Source organism: Crocodylus porosus, unplaced genomic scaffold (genome assembly GCF_001723895.1).
Source record: "Crocodylus porosus isolate Cpor-Errol unplaced genomic scaffold, CroPor_comp1, whole genome shotgun sequence".
Classification (NCBI taxonomy): domain Eukaryota; kingdom Metazoa; phylum Chordata; order Crocodylia; family Crocodylidae; genus Crocodylus; species Crocodylus porosus.
In genome coordinates, this window is record NW_017728906.1 from 42,174,463 (window position 1) to 42,192,819 (window position 18,357).

An 18,357-nucleotide genomic window follows, 5' to 3' on the forward strand; every position below is an offset into this window, starting at 1 on the left:
GCGGGGGGGCCGCTTATTGGCCTTACCTGCCGTTGGAATGTTCGGCCCCGGCTGGAATCCGGACTCCGGGTTCCGATCCGCTCCGGAAGCCGCGCGCCAGCGGAAGCTTGGCCCGGCGCGCGGGGCAGCCTGGGAATCGTAGTCTGCCTTGGGGGCGGGGACTACAGCTGGGGGGGCGAGGGGTGTTCCTTTTGCGGGTTGAGTTGCCGGCCCGCCAGGGTTGTCCTGGCGTCTCCAGGAGGCGACTGCTGGGAGTCACCCGGGACATCAAGGATAGGGCGTTCATTAAAATAAAGATGAGGTGTTGAATCCCTGTTTGTACAGCAGTCCAGCAGGTTTTTAAAATGAAACAGGCGCTTTTATTTGCCTTCCCAGTGTGCAGTCTGCGCACCATAATCTGTAACTGATACACATTTCCCTCACCGACCACTGGTTGGAAAGACAAAAGGCTTATGGGAAAAATGGCAGTAACTGTGGTTACTCAAAACTGTATTCCGTGGTAAGCAAAAAGGGTGGCCATCGAAGAGGACATTCACGTTTTCTGCTACCCTGTCCTCTCTCCTCTGTTGATACAAAACCCCATACCTTTATGTCCTCTATTTTTCTCCTTAAGATACTGTCTTCTATGATGGCTGCCCTATAGCCAAAATGGTATATACACTATCACGAACGACTGGTGCCTCCCATGACTGGGGGGCACCATGGCGGCGAGCGGGGACTGCCTACAGACGCTGCCAGCCGCATTGGTGGCAAGGGGGGGGGGTGCAAGTGGTAACCACCCGCAGAAGCCAGCAGCAGCTTCAGCAGTGGCCAACCTTGGAGGGGCATGAGCCCCCCCTACATGTCACTTATGTAGAATATTAAGCATAGATACTCAAAACCGCACTTGGCAAAACCATGGTTGGCGAGGGAAACCTGTATATGCAAGCACAGAGGCATGTTCGCGTTGTGATTTACTGGCTTTTTGGAAACCTCCAGGAATAGATTCAACCTAAATTGACAACCCAAGTTGTGGGCAGGAGGAGACTATGGCACACACCTGCCTGGAGCACACCAGGCTACAGCCCCTGCACCTCCTCCCAAGCCTCTTATTGAGGTTTTGGCTGCCCTGCTACCTGCACCCAGGGTCCAAATTACAGGGGAGCTCAGGGAGCCACCCCCATAAGAGATGAGAGCCCCCCCTGTAAGTTTCAAAAATCATAATCTAAGGGGGGATCTCCAGTTTTATTAGAGCAGCCCAATTTTTTTGCAGCCTTCCCCACCCCAAGAATCAAAGTGTAGTTCGAACCCGGTCTGCACCATTTTATTTATGCATTCCCAGTTCACAACCCTACCAAGTCTCAGGAACTCCTGGGCAACCTCCTCCTAGCCCTGGCCCTGGCCAAGCTGGCCATGTGCCTGACCAGGAAGGAGGCTCTGGCCAGGATGGTCCCCAGGGGCTGTAGGGCTGCTTTGCTTGCCCTGCTTCACTCTCAATCCCAACTCCTTACAGAGTCCCTGGAGACCCTCCCAGCCACAGCCTCCTTCCTGGTCAGGCACACAGCCAGGAGGTTTCTGAAAAGCCAAAGTACCAGTGACACACAATGAGAATGTGCCTTCTTTGTCATGTCTCCAGTCCAACCTTTCTATATGACCTGCTCCCAATATTCTGCACAGGCCATTGCTTCTGGTGTTGGTGTTGCCAGATCTTGTGGGGTGCGTTGTGGTGCCATAGGGCATCTCGGGATATAAACCATGGTGTGCTTCTCCTGACAAACACATTGGTCAGTTGTGTGGAGACCACATGCTTTAATGAGAAAGATGCATCTTCCAAGACCCATTCTCAGTCTGTTCAGGCTTTGCCATGTATGCCATTTGTAGTTGGAGCCAGATGCTAACTCATCACTGGGGGTAATTCCTCACCAGCTCTCTTCAACAGTTTTGTTGCCTAATTTCTCCCATTCTTTTTGCCAGAGGGTAGTTCTGGCTGATTCTGGTGATGTGGTCAATGGTGTGGTAGAGGACAAAAAGCTATTTCTTGATGAGAGGCGACTTTTTTTTACTGAATGCATAGTTAATTTGTGGGATTAATTGCCACAGGAGGTGGCAGAGGCAGATGGTATAGCCAGGGTAAACAACGGACCGGATAAATTCATGGATAATAGATAGTTCTATTAATGGCTACTGAACAGAATGGTTGGAGATATTTCCTTCCAATAGCAGAAAGGGTATTGAATAAGGCATAGATCACTCTAGGGCAGGGGTCGGCAACATTTTTGGGCAGAGTGCCAAAATACTCACAACCTTGACTTACAAGATGTTGGCATGTCAGGAGTGGACACTGGGGGAGCTGCAAGTGGCTCGATTCTTGTTGTGGCAGTAGAGCCCCAGCCCCTTCCCTGCCGCCTGCCCCAAGGCCCACGTGCCAAGCAAAATGCCTTTCTGTGCCACATTCTGGCACATGGGCCTGGGGTTGCCTACCCCTGTTGTAGGGAAACCTGGCTCAGCACTCTCCCTGTATAGCATCCCCTTCTATCACTGTCAGAGACAGGATCCTGGGCTAGATGGACCATTAGTCTTAAGAAGTGCCAGTATAGCTAGTATGGCACTTCTTAGGTTCTTAACCCTTTCAGACTCAAGACCCCCTTGGACAATGCCAGCTTGTAGTTTTCACTTGTTTCCTGACTACAGAAAAGTGCAAGAGCAAAAAACTCAAAGACCCCAGTAGAGCAAACTGTCTTTAACACTCTGGATTCCTTTTGGAATCCTTTGGGTTTATCTTGTGAATCACATTTGTACTGACATCGGGTGGCACCCCATAGCACCCTGAAAAGGGTCTCAAGGCACCCTGGGGTGCTGTGGCAGCTTAACTGAGAATCATTGCTCTATACACTTGCCAGTGACAATGAAATCCAGGGAGGTGAGCAGGAATGCCACAATGGGCTGCAGTGGCCTGCTCCCACAGCACTGTTACTTGTGGGGGCAGGAACTACCCCAGCAGTGTGCCTGGCTGAGCAAGTGAGTTACTCTGGCTCGTGCCCCTTCTGTATTGGCAATGCGTAGGAGGTGCATGTGCACCTCCTTAGATTGGCAGTGCACTCCCTGAAAGAACTGGCACTGACACTGCTGGCGACATCTACGGGCAGTCGCCGGTCACTGCTGGCTGCCGTTGACACTGCTGGTGGCATCTGCAGGTGGTCACCAATCACTGGTTGATGCACACAGCCCCCCAACCACCACCGCCAATACCTCCACAGCTGCTTGCAGGAGCTCCCTGCTTATCATCGCCGCCTGCGGGCAGTCTCCATGCCCTCCCCGCCCCCCGCAGCCTCCGGCGGCATGCGTTGTTCACGCCCTCCTGCGATGCTGAGAAAACATGTTTGCTGAGGGGTGGCATGGCTTCTGTGCCTCACCAGGTGAACCAGAATGGTTTAGTGAATGGAGTCTAGGCAACTCAATCATCTCCACAAATTCTGTTTGTGGCAGGGCTGGTAGTGCCACCTGTACTTAAGGTTGCCCACATTTAACAGTCAGGCTTTCTGGTTTCAGGTTCTTTTAAATGTTATCAAACCTAAATCATCCAGCATCGATGGTTCTACATTGGTATCTGCTTCCTGCTGAACTGTTTTGAGTGTCAACCATAACAATGCTCCAGCTGCTTTAGGAGTGAAGCTGAAGAAAATGCACTGTGTTGCCCAGGTTGAAAACACTCCTTACAACTGCATGATTAAGACACTGTGCTTTGAGCGGGGATTAAAATCTGGCAGATAACATCCTGGTGTCAGGGATGTGCCAGTGGCTGTTTCCATTAGGAAACCACCCAAAGCTGATTAAGCTCCAGCCCCTCTCAACCCTGTGGGTTGACTGGCCTAGCCTGTACAGCCACCACCCTGACAAAAAAAATCCCATTGTGTGCTTCAAGCTCAGGCTGTAAGGGCTGACTAGAAGTAATTGCTGGTCCTTACTGCTGTAGGCCTTTTTTGTCTCAAGCACAGGCATCAAGAGATGCAAGACTTAATGTGCTCCTTGCTGACAGCCAGGCAGCCTGAAGAAGGAAAGATTCACACACAAAACAGTTGTCACCTTGGGGTGTGGAGGTACATTGGTGCAAGTTTTCTACAGGAAGACTGGGAGCACCCTCTTTCTCACCTGCCACATCTCGTTGATAATTATTATGAATAGGGAGGCCGCCCTCGAGACTGTTTGGACACAGTCCTGATGGACACCACTGAATCCTGTGGGGTTCATGGGGGGGGGGGAAGAGGGCTTTTGGGTCCTGCACAAAATGGTTGCCTCATGGGGCACCCTGAGCCTTATGGGCTAGATGCGTACCTACAAAGCCACCCCTTTACCACACCCCAAGGCTTGCAGATGGTATTCACACATGGTCCCTCTGACGCCTTAGTTAGCTTGGCCTCTGGTCATCGCTGGGCTCTCCATGCCCCCGGCACTGGTTTCCCCACATTGTAGTGCCCACCCTGACCCACGAGACCTCCTCCTTCCCCAATAGCCTCAGCCCGATGTACTGGTCTATAAACAGCAACTAAAATATGAGCCCCAGGGCTATAACGTAATATAAGCAGTTCAGGGTGTGCGCTGTCCCTTTAAATAGTCTACCCCCACTAAATGCCTTGCAGGCCAGGGTACCCGGTAAGCTCCTGGAGCCCCATTTGCCTTAAGTGCCGCATATCAAGCAGCCACAGCATCTCTGGTGATTCCTTCCTGGAGGCTCCTTCCCCTGGCTGCTGCCAGAGAACTAACCCCTCCTGGTGTCAGCCCTGGGGGTTTATATATGTCCAGGGCCCTGCCTTCTTCTGGTCAGCTGACCAGGTGCAGGTGCAGGCTAATTCCCTTGTTAGCCTGCTGCCATAGTAACCTGCATCTGTGGGGCAGGTTTGCCTCTTAGGGCCCTCTCCCTAGGTAGTTTCTGCTCTTAAAGGAGCAGGCACCTTAGTGCCCAGCAACACACACAATCCACATTTTATCAACTCCTAGTCTTTCACCTTCTGATAGCTATGTCACCAGATCTTTTCCAGGTCTATACACATTTTGTAAAAATACTTTAAATTAGGTCCTGCCTCCTCTGCCTCACCTCCCAAATACTTCAAAAATCATTTGAAGTTACAGCACCCAGACAGAAATAAACCACTCATTTATGGACTGGGTGATTAAATGTTTCTGAACCCAATTAAAAATACTGTGTCCTAGTCATAATTCAGTTAACATTTACTTTTGTGCTTACTGTTCTGCAGGATAGAAGATGTGTGTGCCTCGACTCTGCTGAAAAAGGCATTGTTCAACGGCAGCGCAACTAGCTGCTATTCACTCCGTTCCTTCTGCTACACACTATCAGAACCTGTCTAGAGGAATCACTAGCAGAGGTTTCAAAGTGTATGGGAGACACAGAGGATTTGCTTTGGTTAGCCCTGTGGTTTTCAACATTTTTTAGGCTCAAGGCACCCCTCCGTAACTTTTCTGAATTCAGTACCACTTCATTTTAAAATGCCCCCTCTTAGCTTTCATTTATTTTTAGCAATTTTTCAGTGGCAAAGAACTCAGAAAGACAGCAACAGGTCAGAATGTGTTTGATCCCTGTTTGAAATCATCACACACAAGAGAAAGCATTACAAATTGCTTTCACAGAACATAGCTCAGGGGAAAAATGTTGTGAAGTATTGATTTTACAGAATTCCCCTCTAGTGATAATGAAGCATCTAGATTTTCTTCTAAATTGTTCTGTCCTAATCCAAGAATGTAATGTTTTTTTTAAAACAAAAACAAAACATAAAAAACCTGGAGGGCAGAGGGTGGGAAGAATGCTGTATTGTTACAATCCATAAGCAGAAGAGCGATTGTGGAATCTGCTTTTGAAGATGTAGCAAGTTGATGTTTGTATTAAGAAATGGACCATAATTAAAATGACATCACAAAAATAGGTATGGCCATTACTATTATATAACTTACCCATGTCACACTTTACACTTCCATAGCATTTTCAATCTTTAGAAATCCAAGACATTTACAAAAGGTGGAAAAGTAAATTTTCTCTCATCTGATCAGATTTCCACCAGATCTCAACACTGAGAAGTACATCAAGTTCATCTGTCTCTAATGAAGGGATAATTTCCTTATTTTATATCCCCTATTATGTCATGATTTCAGTGCAGCTTCTGGGATTCAGGTCCCAGATCTAACCTTTTGATCTAACCCCATCATTCACAGGCAGACAAGGTTCTTTGGGTAGATGTGGTATCTTTTATTAGACCAACTAATTGGAAAAAATGTTCTTTGTACATTTTTGGGTACAAACACCCTTCTTCAGGCATACAGAGTCTTACCAACATACACACATACCCACTCCCCAACCATACTCTCCGACACACACCTCCTACACAATATACAAGAGTAAGACTTTATTTTTGAACTACTATGCAATCACCTCTATATATGCTATGCAAACACACATAAATCAGGACAAAAATATTTTTGAAATAAAATTAAAATATATTATAGCACGTGGGAAAGACTTAGCTCAGCTGGACAAGGAGCGGAGCCACCAGGATGCTGTGCTGGAACTGAAGCTCAGCAAAAATGAAATTGCAGTGGATGGGAATACTGTGGTGAAGAAAAAAAGGAAAAAACTGCTGAGCCAGGAGGAGCTGGGACAGGCTCCCATGTCGATGTGGGCACACTTTGTAGCTGGGACCAATTTGCTGCCTGGACCCCTGAAGCCAGGATAAAAAGCCCGGCGAGAACTCAGCAAGGGGGACTGGAAGTAAGGTCCCCGACCAGCCCATAGGGGTCAGATCCAGAACACAGTCCCAGTGCAGGGATGTGGTGGCTGCCCCAGGAAGGGGCTTTCTTAAATAGTCAGAGCCAGAGACAGCCCCATAACTTACCTGAGGAGACTCCGTGGATATCAGATATCTACAGCACAGACTGGATCCCAGCAGGACCAAACAGGGCAAGGACCGATAAACAACTGACCCACGACAAGTATAAAGCCTGAATTGAGAGTGGGACACCTGGGGACAGGACAGCCTGGGATCTGCATGAATTAGGCAAGGTGCGGTAGAGAATACTCAGGTCGAACAACGTTCCGGTCCCACCATCATAGATTTAAAGGGCCAAGACACCCAAAGTGCACAAGGTACCAACTCTAGTGGCCCAGAGAATGACAGCTTTGGTTGGCGCTAGGCGGGGTGTAGGGGAGGAGGAGCCCCAAGCAGGAAGGACAACCAGGACAACTGAAGGAAGGTACTAGGAGGGATGAGACAGACCATCTTCCTCCCCATTGAAATAATTTTCCAGCAAAGACATGGCAAGTGAGACCCCCCAGGACACAAACCAAGGTACAACCCATTAACAAGCCTGTTTCTTCCTCAAAGTGATGGCAAAGCCAGAAAACACCACACAAACTCGATGCACAGGTGAACAGCACAGGAGACTACATAGTAGATGCTTGACTTTCAGTGTATGATTTGGAGGTTTTTTTGGTACCAAGATGGCAATTTCCACCCCTTCCCTCCCCAAGAATACTTCTGGGGGCAAGGGGAGGGACTTCTGGTGGCAAAGATCAGTGGTTAGGGGGTGGGACTTCAAGTCCCAAGATGGCAACCAGGGGCCGGGGTAACTGCCAAGGGGCAGGGCTACTGTTGCAGCCCTTGACAGCTCACCAAAACTCATTAAGGGGCCCTCCAGCCAAAATAATTGCCCACCCCTGATCTAACTCCACAGTAGATTAAATATTTGTGTTTTGCTTTAACATTGGAGATGCACCAGCAGCTGGTGCATGAGAGAAAAAGAAACAGGAAATTGTGTATTCTATTAAACTTTTCAAAATAAATTGTTATTTTTGTTTTGTGGAAATATCATGTTTTTTAAAAAAAAACTTTTAGAGGTTTTGCATTTTATATACATTTGTTCAGTTTTACAAATACCCTGAAAATTTTGAATAAGAATACTTAAAAGTTTTGACCAGAATATTTAGCCATCTTCATCCCTTTGAAAGGATCTGACGACATATAGCTTACTTCCTTTTTCAGTAAGGAGTAAAAATTATTTAGTCTTTCATTTTGTATACAATTGCCTTTTACAAGCTATTTTCACATATACCTATATATGCATCACATTCACAGTATGAGTTTTGACTGCAAAATCCACAAGCTTTGTATGTGCATATTCAGTGTGCCTCACAAAGGAACTGTGATCTTGTTTGGCATCCCTGTGCTATACTGTAATAAATATTAAACAATAAGCAATATTTGGTATATCAAAGCAACAGGTCACATTAGAATAGTCTTCTTAGGGTGCAGAAGATAATTATAAAAAAAACTCCTGCTAAACTTAGTAAGAGGTCAGCGGTGGCAATGATTGCAGCCAAATTAATTTCTGGTGTGCATTAATGATTTTTAGTCATGGAACTCTTGCTAGTATCCAGTAATAGAAGCACTGGGGCATAATAAAGGGATTGAAGGTGAGAGGAGAAAAATAGAAAGGAGGCAATTTACTTGTTTTGTTTCTTTTTGCTGTTGATGGGAGTTCTAGTTTGGAGTGTCAGTAACATAAAATAAACAAAAAGATCAGTTTGGCAGTAAGGTGCAACAAGTCAGTGTATTCCCCTTTTCAGTGGAAGGATATAAACTTTTTTGCAGATTTCAGAAACACATTTATCTTGAGGGAAGAGGAGGAAGAATATATGAGTTATTTGTGAAATCTGTGTTCAAACTAGCTAGGGTCTGGCAGGTTTTCTGGAAGTAGTCACTGAGGCCCTAATCCTCCAACAAGTTTTACCACCCCCCCCCCCGAGCACTTCCCAAGATTCCCATCTTGAACACACTCCAAGTAAGCTGCTCACTTCACTTCATTCTAACCCACTGCATCTGGACATATTTGTCTAATAATGATCCTTTCTGATCCCTAACATATTGAGAATTGTTTTTTAGGATGCAGTGTCTTGTCCATTAAGAACTGGACGTTTCCAAATCTGAATAAGTCATGTGATCAGCAGCTGTTAGATTTATTGGTCCCTCAATTTAGTCTTCTGAATAGGTTCCCTAACAACACAATTGTTAAGTGCTTCTCCTTGGAGTAGCAAAGCATCTTTCCTTGATAGGTACGGTGTACATACAATTTTGAAGGAAATCTGAGATGGACACACATGCGCGCACATACCCCACTCTCTCCATGGATGAGCTGGGGCTGGCACCAAAGCAGCAGCACAAGTGGGAGCATGAACTCGCTGCAACCTTTCCCCCCTCTCCCCCTGCCCCACGCACAGCCCAGAGCCAGCATCTGCCAGCCACATCTGCAGCAGGAGCGCACAGCTGGACTGAGCCAAGTTATTAAGTATGGGGTTCCTCCCCCTGTCACCAGCTATAGCTCAGGGGTCTCCATTCCTCAGCAATGATTGGCACTGCTGTGATCCGGGCACCATGAGGACCCATCAAGGCACACCCCCCTTACACATGCCCCCCCATACACACATGCATAAGTATGCCCCTCCCCTTGCACATGCATACACACACACACGCACAACCTTGCAGCTCCCAGAAGCACTGATGGCAGGGTGGGATAGGACACCATGAAGCCCTGCGGACAGAGAGCTTCCCCTCCCACTTCTGGCAACCATCCGGGGCCACTGTGTTCAGCCCATGCCTCAGCAGTGGTCCCAGTACCAGGACATGAGGCTGCTGGCAGCAGGTGGCCATATCAGCTCACCTTACACAGCTGCCTGAGCCCTGGCCCTAGACTCCTCCCCTGGCCCAATCCTCACCCCAGGTAGTTTGCTGTCACCAGCCACTGCTCAGAAGCTGGGATGGACAGGTGTAGGCAGGGTGGCACCAAACCTGGACTTTTGCTTCAATTTTCACTCACTGGTCGGTAGAACTGGAGGGTCTATGAAATCCACGACTGTCTCAGGCAAACCAGGACATATTGACACCCTATGGATAGGGGACCTAACAACCATCCAAAATGTCAGGCACAGCTAGAAGAAGAAATGTGCTGCTACATAAATAGGTATATAGGCAACCATTGATCCTCTGGATCATGGAGTACGTGTTAAAAGGTCCAGTCAGGTGCCTGATGAATCTGCTTGTGGCTGAAAAGCCCAATTCAAGAGTGACACAGCTTGTTACAAGTTTCACAAATACGTGTGTTGTCTGAGTTGGAGTCCAAGTTTACAGCACAGTGCTTCTTTTCTCTTGTTTTGCTTCCATCCACTGGATCAAAGCAGCTTCATATTGTTCTGCACCCAGTGCCAGGTGCTCCCTCCAGATCACAGGAAGAGGCTATGTAAGCACAAGGCCCTGTTGTTAATGTAGATATGCAGATCAGACTGGTTAGGACATTCATGACAGCACTGTACACAGAGACAATTGGTGTTTAATGTACAGCAGTAGTTATTTATTTAAAAATTCCTCTTTTCATGCTTTGTCTTGATATTCCAATAAATCTGTATGGTACAGATATCTTCATTGCACCAAGTTACTTCAGTGTACAAATTAATAAAAGCTACCACAGCTGAGTGCTAAGAATAAATGTTTTCATTTCTTCTACAGGTTTATTTAAGTTTCAAGATTGGCAAAATAACCTGTTTCACACATTCCTGATGATTTTTTGCATTATGCTCAGCAGCCTGCTCACCCTAAGGGACACAACAACATTGTTCACCCTTAATTGAATAACAAGATTACTTTACCTTAATCTGGGTTGACTTCTGATTAAGGTGCTGATTCAGCAAGGTGCTTAAACATATGAATATAGTTCAACTGAAGTCTGTGTGAATATCAAAAAGTAAACACGAGGTTTCTATTACCATTCACAGTTTCATTTACAACCCTGATATTTAGATGGTAATTTATAGTGTTGGGCAATCAGCTGTAAATTGTACTGTATTATCAGGATCCAGGCACATCCTGTAATCATTTTCTCCTAGCACTATGGTGCACATAGCAGTTTACATAAGCACTTATCCTAAAGTTCAGCTTTACAGAGAAACACAATTAACCTCAAAAAGGTCATGTTTATGTGATCACCACCCCTCAGTCACATCGCTCCAAGTGACACCTTAAATTACATAAGGGAGAGTCTAGTTTTACTGACTTTGCACACATTTGATAGCACTTTATGTAGTCAGAGTACTGTTTCCCTTGTGAATTTTCACATATAAATAAAGAGAAAAATATTGTTTAAAAAATGCACAGGAAAGCATGAGTGGGAAAGCCACAAGATTGCCAGCAAGATGCTGTCCCAGATGCTATTCTATGTTAAAAAGCCAAATAACTTTGGATAGATAATGTAGGGCTAATGAACTTGCAGCGTCAGAGGCAGATGTTTTCTCTTCCATTACATAGTTACTGCAGATTGTATCATATCCTAGCAGGGGTAGAGCAAAGCGGGGCGGGGAGAAGGGTTTGGGAGGACTTGCGTAGAAATGTAAGAAAACATCTTGGTATCCCTGCCCCAACAATCTTTGGCTTCTTTAACAAGTCAAACAAGTCTGGCAGCGGTAGCTTCTCTGATGCAGACCCCTGCCCACTAAGACAACAACCACCCCCAATTTCAAAAAAAATCTGGGTGGTGGCATCTTTCACTCATTCACGTGGACTGGATATGAAATCCTGGTGACCCAGACAGAAGTCACCCTATATCCCAATCACTTCAGCCACTCTTGTTTTTGAATTTGTAGGCTAACAAGAGTTGGCTAGAGTGATGATGAACATAAATTTTGTTGTTAAAAAGTCAGTGCTGGCAGATCTCATTGGGCACAATTCTAATTAAAGCTTACAGAAGCCTTGCCTGAGTAATGACTGAAGATTGGCCCCATAAATGTAAATGGGAAATTAAAAAAAAAGAAAAGCCAAACTAAGCAAAAAGCCCCAACCCAAATTAACATACGTAAAACCAGATCAAAATGTTTCATCAGGTAAAAAAATTATTTAAAGGCAGCTAACACTAAGAGTGTTACCTTCAAAAATAAGACATACAAAATGCCTTCAAGTATTTGAAACAAGTACACATTAGGTAGTCTACCTCCTTAGCACTATGGGAGCACTTGGGCATACAAAACATTTAGGAACTATATAAGCTCAGCTAAAAGCTTTTGGCAGTTAGAATAATAGAAAATTAGGGTTGGAAGGGACCTCAGGAGGTCATCTAATCCAACCCCCTGCTCAAATCACAACCATCCCCCAACTAGATCATCCCAGCCATCCCAGTTCATGCTGTGAAAAGTTTATGCTTTTGCTGAAGATTTCCCTTATTTCATACCCTTCAAAAACATCTTTTCTAAGCAATTCAGAGCCTAGCACAAAAATGCTAAAACCTGATTATTCAATTTTTCAATCATTTTCACTTTGGTCCTTACCCATAAAAGCATACGCCAGCATACTGCCCCACTTCTACTCGGAGCATGTGCAGACACACACATATACCCACATACCCACACCCACATATGTTTAATAGCCAAATTTTTCAAATGGAGCTGCACTAGTTTAGTCAATAGTGATTTTGAAAAAGTTGGAGTTCTGCCTGAGAAAGACAGTCAGATTTGGTCTTATACAGTAGCATAAATAGGGGATAGAGGGAAGCAACTGGGGAAGCAGCCTCAGTGTTGCCTCTGTGCGTCTGGGGAATGGGAACACAAAAAAATCTGTGACCGCAGTACTGTTCTGGGTATCACATGGCTGCTTAGGGTGCAGAACTGGCCAGCTATGCCTGTAGTCTTATGCTCTTAATAAGGAATGTATGTCACATTAGAAATGTATGCAGGCACACATGAGAAAAGGTGTACCCCTCAAAGAATTTAAGTGAATGCTAAAACTTCCCTTTTGACTTTTTTAGAGAAACGATATAATTAAAAAAACCTCTTGCCTTAAGACAAAAATCTATAATTATAACACAGAACAACAAAGGGCAGCAAAAAACCTCCTCAAAAGTGTTTCCTAGATTATGCTTTAGTACTTGACAAGTGAAGAAAATGGGCTATTAAAAATGTACATGGGTTAAACACGTTCTATTCAGCATTTATTGCTCCTAGCGCTGTTCTTGATATGATTGCTAGTATACTTGTCTAACAAGTACTTTACATAAGGGAGTAGAGTCCCCAAAGAAAGTTTTTGCATTGGCAATATAGCTTCTCACATAACAGGAGAAATACATACATAGGAACAGTACAAGTTTTTAAATATCCTGTTTACAAGTAGGCTTAAAGTAAACTTAGAAAAAGTTTTTTAGCATAATATATGCACAGAATAAGTATTTGCATAATTTAATTACTTATGGCTAATATCAAAGGCCTCACTCTACCTACACTGAGTTAGCAGTTCTTATGGAAGGTTGTCTTAACCAGCATTTTATATCTGCTTCCAGAAACATACCTGTTTCCAATTAATACAAATTGGATCAGGGTTTCTCTCCTTCCACTTTCAGCCTAAGCAGGCACTCAAATTGAGGCCTATGCTGCCATTATTCAGTGTTTACTAAAGAAGCATTAACCACAGTGGTATGTCACATTTTTATAGTGATCCAGTCATCTAATCAATACAACTTCTTGGTGTCTAGCTAGAAGTTAAATGTAAATTAGATGCTTAGCCTAAAAATACAACCTTCCCAGTTGTACCACTTTCCTGTCCCATCCACACAAGTCAAAACCCTATGGATGTTAGCAAACAGGAACAGAAAGTGAACAACAAGTTATCTGTACTGCTTTTACCTGGGAAAACATTTTGCTACAAGGCGTTAAAAATTAGAGGTGTCTTGGGAAACAAGAAGCCAAGCTTCGTCATTTTTATTTCTGGACCACTGTTTTAGCAAATATCATTTTATGCATGTCATTACCTGTGTTTACATCTTCTAGCACTGTTTCGTAAACAACTGATCATTTGATGTGCAAGTATCATAAGACAGCATAAAGTTTTATACACATGGTTCCACTTGGGTGCCATTCAGTTTGCTCTTGCTTTTGTTCTTAGAAAGAATTTTCTTGTTAAAGATTCGTGTTAGTGTTGCTCCCTTCTTTCGTGTTTCATCAGACACTGGCTGCTGCAAGTAAACAAGATCATTGTGCGATTGGCTCATTCCTGGATCCTTCTGATGGTGTCGGCGACGGAAAAAGAGTTTTGCACTTTTTTTCAGAATTCCACCTGCGTAAGTGAATGACGGGGAAAAAAAAAATCAGGGAGATTTTAGGTAAGCTTTGTTTTGGACCAAGGCCCAATTGTGTTTTTAAATAGAGTGGTGCAGCTCCAGTTTAAAAACACAAACTGATCTTTAGTGTTTGCATTTAAGCTGCATCCTCTTGCACATCTGGTGTGCAAGATAGCTAGGAAACAAAGAATGGTGTGAGCTAATGTAAAAAATATTAAAAGTTCTACAGGTTAGAGATCAATGCTACATCTGGTTTTGATTTTAGAAATATTTTTTCCACAATACTTAACTATTTGCCAATGCAGGTAATGTACAGGCAAACTCAGCTAGATGCAAACTTTTTCAGTCCATACAAGGTGCATGCTACTGTATTTCTCCCCCTTCTCCCATCTCATCCTTCCCAACATGTACACTAGGGAGTTCTAGCCTCTTAATTAGTGGAAATATACTTATTTGGTTCCCCTCAATCCATGCAAATGTGTCATGCAAACAAACACTCTGACTGAGATTACAGTTATTATACACTTGCATAATAATTATAGTAAACAGTAAAGTCATAGAAGAAACAGTTAATCTACTGTAAGAGCAAAGAAAGGTTCACTGATATTGTTGGGAGTACTAAAGAAGATGCCAGTTTGCTCTTGGTCCTCAAAGAAGGTTGGTGAATGAAAAGGAAGAAAAGCTACTGTAAAGAAATGGATTTAGGAAAAAATATTCTTATTTGTGACCTTCTGAATTCACCCACTTTTTACGGCTAATCTGCAAGTTTTATAGGATTCTCTTCCTTACTTGCTTAGTACCAGTTGGTCTTTCAAGGCCAGAAACACCACTTATGAATGTGCAACATTAACAGTGTGCTGCAACAACCCAGGAGTTATGGGTTCTTTCATTTAATTTAGGTCTCAGTCTTTTAATACAGCTAAGTACAACAGGAAGCACAGCATATGATGAGGAAGAGATAGGCAATGACCGGGAGAACACGTTCAGAAAGAGGGCAGTGGGGGAGGGCAGAGGAAGGAAACTTATTCCACAAACCACACACAAGAAGTGTTTGCTATATTCGTGTTGATTTTGGCTGAAATATTAAGGGTATAACCAGTTATGCACAAAATAAAGGGGCATTTTAATTCCAAATACAGGCTCACAATGGCATCTGCAAATAATGCCTTTTGATCAATGCTATGTTCAACATACATATACAAGTCAAATAATGTATTCCATGTCAGGGGTTGGCTACCTTTTCAGGCTGCGGGACAGAATGACTCAGTTTGGGTTAGAGGCAGGCTGCACATGAACGGCAGGCACTAGGAACCAGCTGGCACTGGTAGTGTTTTTCCCTGCAGCGGAAGGGGGGCCTCGGCAGCAGTTGCTTACCCCTGCCACTGCATGGACACATGTCATCTGTGGACACTCCCCTCATGCCCCCTTTGGGGATAAGTGGCAGCAGTGGGTGCTTTCCCTGTGCATCCACTGGGAAAAGCAGTAGTGGCAGCTTGGTTCTAGTGCCCACCCACAATGCACACAGCTTGCCTCTGACCTGAACTGAGACAATCTGACTGCTGAAGCCCCATGTCTGTGAAAAGGGTCAAATGGCTCTGCAAGCTGCATCCAACCTGTGGTCTGTATGTTGCCAAACCCTGTTCTAGATGTATCTACCACCTTAGCCAGCTACAGCTAATGTTGCCCAGCAGTTGCCACAATAAAAAGACTGGGCTTACCCTTCTCCATGTCTGGGATCCGTCTCAGGTTCCCTCTCCCAACAAAGAGCCAAGCCATTCTGCTCTGCTCTTAAAGTTCTTAATTCTTTGAAGTGCTTCGTGCATTAAAGTAAGACCTTGAAATCCGGCAGGGGACAGATTTCATAGTGGAATGAGGGACATGGCTGTTACAGTTCCCTGCAAAAACCACCTGAATTTGGCAAAAACTGAAAGTTTTGTGGTTGGCAAGTAGTGTCTCAGTTTGTATATGCTCAGTACATACTCCTTAAGAGTTTGGTAGCTCACTCCAACCCCACTCCAGACTTTTGTCAAGATAGGTTATTGAAGTGACAGGTAATGTTTTTATGTCCCAATCCTGTAAATCTTCCCTCTTCCCCCTGCCTTTTTTTTTTTGCATTTTTTATAAGGTAGCTTGAGTTGCTTATTAGTTTGAAACTTTTCCCTGGTAGCTATGTCAAACCTGTTACATAGTCATTCCAAATATAACCAGTACCTCAAAGTAACTTCCTGTTCACAACACAGGTTATCAGTAAGCCTTTCATTACAAGAGTGTGGATTGTTTCTGGGAGCTGTTTAACAACAAAAATGTTAAAATTCTGTCTTCAATAAATGAACGTTACTAGCACAATTGAAACTGTGAAGTGAAGTACTAGCATGGAGTTTATACTTTCATAGTTAGTAGGGTCGGAAGGGACCTGAGCAGATCATCAAGTCTGACCCCCTGCCATGGCAGCAAAGAGTACTGGGGTCAAACAACCCCAGCAAGGTGATTGTCAAGCCTTGACTTAAAGACCCCGGTAGGAGCCAGCACCACTTCGCTTGGAAGTCGATTCCAGATCCTAGCTGCCCTGACAGTGAAGTAGCGCCTCCTGATGTCTAATCTGAATTTACCCTCTGCCAGCTTGTGACTGTTATTTCTAGTCACCCCTGGTAGTGCTCAGGGGAACAGTGACTCCCCCAATGCCTGCTGGTCCCCTCTGACTAGTTTGTAACAGGCCACTAGATCCCCCCTCAGCCTTCTCTTGTGGAGGCTGAACAGGTTCGGGTCCTGTAGCCTGTCCTCGTAGGGCTTGCCCTGCTGCCCCCTGATCATGCGAGTGGCCCTCCTCTGGACCCTCTCCATGTTGTCCACATCCCTCTTGAAGTGCGGAGCCCAGAACTGGATGCAGTACTCCAGCTGCGGCCTGACCAGTGCCGCATAGAGGGGGAGGATCACCTCCTTGGACCTGCTTGAGATGCATACCAAGGTGCGGTTGGCCTTCCTGACTGCATCCCCACACTGCCAGCTCACGTTCATCTTGGCATCAATGACAACACCAAGATCCTTTTCTGTCTCTGCACTGATGAGAAGGGAGTTCCCCAGCCTGTAGGTATGGTGCTTGTTCTTCCTCACCAGGTGCAGCGCCTTGCACTTGTCAGTGTTGAATCCCATCTTTTTCTCGTCCGCCCACCCCTATAACCTGTCTAGGTCTGATTGGATCCTATTCCTCCCTTCTAGTGTGCTCGCATCCCCCCCACATCTTGGTGTCACCTGCGAATTTGAACAGGATGCTATTTATCCCCTCGTCCAAGTCACTGATGAAGATGTTGAACAGTGCGGGCCCAAGGACCAAGCCCTGCGAAACCCCACTGCCCACATCCCTCCAGGTCTAAAATGACCCATTCACTACCACTCTGCTGGTGCAGTCCTCCAGCCAGTTGGCGACCCATTTGACTGTGTAGGTGTCAAAACCACAGTCCTCCAGTTTCTTAATGAGAACGGGGCAAGAGACAGTGTCGAAGGCCTTCTGAAAGTCCAGAAAGACTATGTCTACTGCTACCCCTGCATCTAAGGATTTGGTGATCTGGTTGTAGAAGGCTACCAGGTTGGTCTGACAGGACCTGCCTCTAATGAACCCGTGTTAGTTGCACCTAAGCATAATCTCCCCTGCTGGCCCCTCGTGGATATGCGCCAGGATAATTCTCTCAAAAAGCTTACCCAGGATCAAGGTAAGACTACCTGGCCTATAGTTCCCTGGGTCCTCCTTTCTCCCTTGTTTGAAGATGGGAACCACATTGGCCCTCTTCCAGTCCTCTGGCACCACACCAGAGCACTACTAGTGCTCGTAAAGCCGTGCCAGGGGTCCTGCAGTGACCTTAGCTAATTCCCTCAGCACTCTGGGGTGGAGATCGTCCATCTGGAGATCTGAATACATCCAGTCCCTCCAGAGTTCCCTGACTAGATCCTTACTAACTCTTGGCCTAGGTGGACCTCCCCCAGGGTCTGAGGGGGGCCTGATCTGGTCCCTGCTCAGGAAAATGGAGGCAAAGAAGTTGTTAAATAGGTTAGCTTTGTCGTCTGGTGTGATGACCAGATTTCCTAGAGTGTCTTACAGGGGCCACACATTACCCAGTACTTTCTTTTTGCTCCCTATGTATTTAAAAAAGGACTTCTTGTTGTCCTTGATCCGGGAAGCTAGTCCCAGTTCCATCTCCACCTTGGCCTTCCTGACTGCCCCCCTGCATCCCC

At 45.4% G+C, this 18,357-nt stretch overlaps 2 protein-coding genes across 4 annotated transcripts in view; both read right to left on the reverse strand.

Moving 5' to 3' along the window:
- PRDM15 (PR/SET domain 15) overlaps positions 1 to 142 on the reverse strand; it is a 59,539-nt gene extending 59,397 nt beyond the window's left edge. For all 3 annotated transcript variants that reach the window (XM_019528980.1, XM_019528981.1, XM_019528979.1), the window contains exon 1: positions 27 to 142. The gene's annotated coding sequence lies outside the window, so the exon portion shown is untranslated. The remainder of the gene's footprint in view (positions 1 to 26) is intronic.
- A 10,219-nt stretch (positions 143 to 10,361) lies between these two features.
- The window catches only part of C2CD2 (C2 calcium dependent domain containing 2), a 67,050-nt gene continuing 59,054 nt past the window's right edge, over positions 10,362 to 18,357 (reverse strand). The window contains exon 14 of the mRNA XM_019528982.1: positions 10,362 to 14,126. Within this exon, the coding sequence (XP_019384527.1) occupies positions 13,900 to 14,126 (227 nt within the window). The 3' untranslated portion in view covers positions 10,362 to 13,899. The remainder of the gene's footprint in view (positions 14,127 to 18,357) is intronic.